Source organism: Papaver somniferum, chromosome 2 (genome assembly GCF_003573695.1).
Source record: "Papaver somniferum cultivar HN1 chromosome 2, ASM357369v1, whole genome shotgun sequence".
In the NCBI taxonomy this organism is placed as follows: Eukaryota; Viridiplantae; Streptophyta; class Magnoliopsida; order Ranunculales; family Papaveraceae; genus Papaver; species Papaver somniferum.
The window spans coordinates 60,019,094-60,025,067 of NC_039359.1; the positions used below are offsets into that span (position 1 = coordinate 60,019,094).

General features: G+C 35.7%; 1 protein-coding gene across 1 annotated transcript; it reads left to right on the forward strand.

Moving 5' to 3' along the window:
* On the forward strand, positions 1 to 3,943 carry LOC113347794 (IQ domain-containing protein IQM1-like). The gene is made up of 9 exons (XM_026591469.1): positions 1 to 816; positions 1,209 to 1,768; positions 1,886 to 2,000; positions 2,084 to 2,149; positions 2,354 to 2,442; positions 2,557 to 2,644; positions 2,757 to 2,987; positions 3,073 to 3,174; positions 3,318 to 3,943. The coding sequence occupies exons 2-9, from the start codon at positions 1,257 to 1,259 to the stop codon at positions 3,756 to 3,758; spliced, it is 1,644 nt and encodes a 547-aa protein (XP_026447254.1). The 5' UTR covers positions 1 to 816; positions 1,209 to 1,256; the 3' UTR covers positions 3,759 to 3,943.
* Positions 3,944 to 5,974: the final 2,031 nt, after the last annotated feature.

Here is a 5,974-nt window from a genome sequence, read left to right on the forward strand (position 1 = left end):
ATCGGGGGTGTTGCTAGTTGTTGATGGTGGATTATAATAAAAATTAAAAGTGGGGTTGTTTTTCATTTTTGTTGGGGTGATTTAAACTAGAAGGACAGTATAGACAGTTTATGATAAATGGAGTTTTTGTGAACAAAATATTTTGTTAGAGTTTTTGTGAAGGGATGGTGACACCTTTGATGTTGTAACGGGCGGACTATTTTAATTTTGATTAAGCGCCCCAAACAATTATTACCAAAACTAATTAAAATGAGTATTAAATAATGTCATAAATTCTGACTCAAACAGTCCCCACAATCTTTTTGACCGCCCATATATTCCCTCCTTCTTGCTAACTTCTTTACTGTCTGTCTATCAAGAACACCACCACCCATTTCATCAAAAAAAAACTTTTTGATTACAAAAAAATCTTTGTCTGGAAGCAGTGAACTGTATCTTCAAATTCCAAAGTTTCAAACCCTCGTGAGAAGAAAATTCTTATAATATGAAACCCACTACTGATTTCCGTTTTCCACAGAGAAAAGTATAGTATCCCACGTCACTCGTGTGCAAACATTATTCTCACTGTCTGAAACTTCTCTTCACTTTCATATTCATTTGTTTTTCTTTATTTATTCAATTCCCTCTTCTAAATTATATGATTCTAAATTTGTATATATAAATAGATAGAATATAGGATGGTTAGATATCCTGTCAGAACCATTTGTGTGCTACAACAGTTTGGTTTATGAGCGGCAGACAAAGTTGAATCCTTTTTTTAGCTGCAATTTGAAGAAGAAAGAAGAAGAAGACTCTGGGGTTTAGAAGATTTTTCAGGTAAATATTTGATTCTTTGTTTGTTTTCTTGTTTTAGAACATGGGTTTTGATTAAAAATCTTGTTTTTTTTTCACACATTTGGTCTGGAATAAGTGAGTTTCCATTCAAGGGTTCTTTACTTCTTTTCTTGAATGCTCTAATTTGATGTTTTTAGAAAATTTTAGGATACAATCTGAATTGAATATTAAAGTTTTGATGAAATTGACACTAGTATGGATGTGGGTTTTGTGTTTGCTTTGTGAAATCAGTATCTAAGATGTTTGTGATATGGAGATTTTACTCATTTTCTTCTATTGTTCATGGATTGGGGTTTCATTTTAATGAATGTTTGTGAAATTTTATTACAGAACATTGGAACTAAGACTGGGTTACTTTTGATTTTATGGAACAGGTTGACTTTTTGGTCTTCTTTGAAGTTTGGTTGGTTACTTGAGCTTCAATGGGTATATCATTATCTTTACTTTTATCAGCCTGGAAAGAAATCATTGTGAATAGAGGTATGGTTGGAATTACGGATAACGGCGAAGAAGTTATAGTTAGGACTATTAGTTTCAATAGAAAAGATGGTGAGATCATTGTTAGGAATGTTAGTTTTAAGAAGAAAGATAATTTGGAAAGTAGTGATTCGCTGTCTGATGGGTCTGATACTAAGATGGTAATGGAGGAACCGACGAGTTTTAAGAATTGGGAACGGAGTAAATTGACGCTGAAGACTGTGTTTTCGTTCAAGAATCCATTCATTGACAACAACGATTCTTCATTTACTTCAAGAAACAAAGACGAGGCTTCTAAGAAAGCGAAATCCCCTTCATTTCCTGAACCAGAAGTTATGTATTCTCCAAGGCCATTGAGCGAGCTTGATGCTGCGGCTGTTAAGCTTCAAAAGGTTTACAAGAGTTATCGAACCCGAAGAAATCTTGCTGATTGTGCAGTTCTCGTTGAGGAACTTTGGTTAGTCCTCTATTAACCAACCCTGCGGTGAAATCCTTGGAATTGATTTGTTATTAGTTTTCGAAATTGTGTTGTTTTGCTTACAATTCTTATTGAGTTTTACTTTTAATGATGTAGGTGGAAAGCACTAGACTCTGCAGCTCTTAAGCTGAGCTCGGAAACATTCTTTAATGTCGAGAAACATGAAACTGCTTCTTCCCGATGGACTCGTGCATTGACTAGAGCTGCCAAGGTATATACTCTTTACAGATAACATTAATCTGCACTTGGTTGGAGGATTAACTTGATACTAAATCAATTGATTTGTGCTTCCAGGTTGGAAAAGGTTTGTCAAAGGATGAGAAGGCGCAAAAATTAGCCCTTCAACACTGGCTTGAAGCTGTAAGTTCTTAAACCTTCATCAATGTTTACCAATTTACTGAAACATATCTCTTGAGTTGCGTAACTCTGATGATTTGGTTGATCTTGACTTGGACCAGCTCATTTTTGTGGATGTTGACAAAAATAGTACTTGGTCACTCAAGTTCTTGGAGATTTGACATTTGAATTGAAATAGTTTTGCTTACTTCCGGTTTAATTGTGCAGATTGACCCACGACATCGTTACGGTCATAACTTGCATTTCTATTATGATCTGTGGTTTGATTGCGGGAGTTCCCAACCTTTCTTCTACTGGTAAATAATATACACTAGAACATTTTACACTTGCAATTGTGATTATCTTACTTATTGGCGGTGCACAAGCTTTTCCAGTTTTCTTATATTTCAATACTTGTTTGTTATGTAAAGGTTGGATGTTGGAGATGGCAAAGAAGTAAATCTTGAAAGGTGTCCTAGGAGCACACTTCAACGTCAGTGCATCGAATATCTTGGACCAGTAAGTCTTCACTGCCATGTACCTGGAGACTTGGTTGTTTAGGACGCACCTGATCATACACTTGAGGAGTTCAACTGCTTAACTCACATTTCCATTTGTTTTGATCTTTCAGAAAGAGAGGGAAGTCTACGAAGTAATCGTGGAAGATGGAAAGCTTGTCTACAAACAAGGCGGAGAGTGTGTGGACACTGTTGAAGGCTTCAAATGGATTTTTGTCCTAAGCACATCGAGATCATTGTATGTTGGGAAGAAGAAAAAGGGTCAGTTTCAACACTCGAGTTTTCTATCTGGCGGGGCTACAACAGCGGCTGGAAGATTAGTGGCCCATGATGGGGTTCTTGAGGTATACACAGTGGTTGCATCCTAGGATTTGTACAACTTATTTATAATGTTGTCCTGAGTGATTCTAAAAATCTCACTTTCTGTAGGCAATTTGGCCATACAGCGGCCACTACCTCCCCACCGAAGAGAATTTCAAAGAATTCGTCAGCTTCCTCGAGGAACATCATGTGGATCTCACCAATGTTAAGGTAACACTCTTTGCCCAGTCCCCAACACCCCAACTGATTCGCTCGAAGCTAATTCTAATCTCCCTTTCGAACCATATGAACACTTTGTATAGCTAATAAACATGAATCAAATGGCTGACATTATTCATTTTATGTCTTTCCAGAGATGTGCAAATGATGAAGACTGTCCATCATCATTCAAAGTTACCGACAGTGAAGTGGATAGTAAGGCAGAAGATACAGAGGGTTCATCATTCAAACTCACTGATGCACCCCCAGCAGTTGATACTACTAGTATTCCTAAAGAAGAGACCAACGGCAATGCGCAACCACAGAAGTTCGATTTAGCCAAGCGTTTATCTTGCAAATGGAGTACAGGAACCGGACCTCGTATTGGATGTGTCAGTGACTATCCAACCGAGCTACGATTCCGTGCACTCGAACACGTCAATCTATCGCCAAGAGTTAGGACCGGAAGTGTTGGGTACTCGGGACCAATCCCTTCACCGCGACCTAGTCCAAAGATTCGACTTTCTCCAAGACTTGCTTACATGGGTCTGCCTAGTCCTAGAAGCTCTATACCCAGTAGAACAACTTCCTGTTAAGCTGATTGCAAATTGCAATAACTAACTAGGGTCGTCTTTTTTACTGGCTCAACTTGTGCCCCTTCATCAATAGGCTCAATAAATTTTAATGTGTGGGATATGGAAAAAAAAAATGAAAATAATTTGTTCATCTTTTTTCCATTTTCTCCCATTTTTGTAATTCAACAAAATTAAATTCAATCAAATTCTTTTGTTTTTTTTTACCTCCTGTTTTTGAATTTGAACTATCTGCATTCAATTTCGCCGTTGGAGTATTTTAAGGTTTCTGTTGTATTCCCTCCATTTCTAAAAAATAGGCTTGTTTCCTTATTTGGATATGTCAAAAAAATAGGCTTGTTTGGAAAGTCAAATGTTAGGATTTTACTAGTATATCTATTGAGGGACCACTTCTCTTTTTTCATTTTCTCTGTTAATATTAAAGGGGGACCACTTCTCTCAATCTCTCTTGTAACAAAAGAATGGGGACCAAGGATAAATTACGAAAAAAACATAAAAAAGTGGCTACAATGATTGATTTTCTTAATTTTTGTGAAAATCAAACAAACCAATTTTTTGTTGAAACGGAGGGAGTGGAATAAAAGGAAGCCGGCAAAATTATATTCTGAACTTCATATGGTGTGCTGGTTGGGTTAACTGGAGATTAACATGTGATGGCTGTTTTTGTTCAAGGCGGAGGAATTCTTGTGTCGACCAATGTGCTTTGACCAAGAATAAATCAAAACAAATATGGGCTCCCGTTATTGAAAGAATTGATCACCAACTTTCGAATTGGAAAATGAAATCTTTGTCCAAAGAAAAAAGATTAATTTAGGGTGTTTGGAAAGTTGTTTTTCGACTTCTGAAATTCGGAAAATCAAAAATCAGTTTGGTAATAATTTTTCAGAACAACTTCTAGAAACAGAAAAGTTAGTTTTTTGTGAAGCAAAATGTTTTGCTTCTGACTTCTGCTTTCGGTATACAAACGCGTTATTAGCGCTAAAAATATCTAACTTATTTTTTTGTCCATTTTTTTGGGAAATTGGAAATTGAAGTGATTTAGTATAATGTTATTTGTATACCAAACACAAGATCCTAAAATTTAAACAATATTTGTTAAAAGTATTTTTTTTAAGAAGGCACAATTGGAGAATACTTTTACTAATTGGGAGATATAAATTAATATTCTCATCTAATAGTTTCTGCTAAGGGGTGTTTTTTGGGGGTGGAAATACGAAATTATTCTTTCAAAAAATAAAAACTAAATGAAACCTAAATATTCTCCCCTCTCTTTCAAATTCTAAATATTCATCACTCCCTTTCAAATTCTCTTCTCCTTCTCTGCCGGCTCCTCACTTTGAAATGATTTATTCTTTTTACATTCGGAGGTGATGAAGACTATGCCGGAAATGATGAAGACCATGTAGGAAATGATTTTTTTTTTACATCGCCGGTATTGTATTACTGATTAAGACCATGCCGAAATTAATGAAGACCATGCCGAAAAATGATGTCGTGCTCGATAAATAACTTACAATGCCGACATTGTAAGTTGGAAGTACCCATTTTTTGGCATTAATTTTTTCGGCATTTTGTAAGTTGAGAGTACTCATTTTTTAAGAAGGGTTCATTAGGGGATACTTTTTTTTAGTTGGGGGATAAGTACTGGCATGGTTTTCCAATGATGTCGGCATGGTCGATGGATTGTCGGCATTGAAAAACCATGCCGGAAGCTACAGTAAAATATCTCCCAATTAAAAAGAGCGTCCCCCGATTAATTGTTCTTTTTTAACCACATTTCTATTACCTCAAAAAATTTCCTTATACTCTCACCCAAGTGACGTGATTATGGTTTATACTAATCATTATCAATTAATCTTTTAACTTAGCTAATTATAATTAACCACTAAACATGATTAGTGAGACGTAGATTATGAATTATTTAAAATACATGGATAAGGGGTGACTCTGATTTACTATTTAAATTTCATTTTTGTCTTTTTCTTATATCCCCCAAGTAGTAAAAGTATCCTCCAATTGCGCATAAAAAACCTAAGAAAGGAGGGAATTTTTTGGAATTTTTTCATTTGAGATTTGAAGTTCTATAAGATTTGAAACTCTAAGTTGAGTAAGCAAAATGAATCGACTATATAGAACTTATGAAGTTCTCTGGCCTATTCCTATGTACAAGGTTAAAAAAAATTGTTTGACATACGAGGTGGCATGGCAGATGAGTTGCG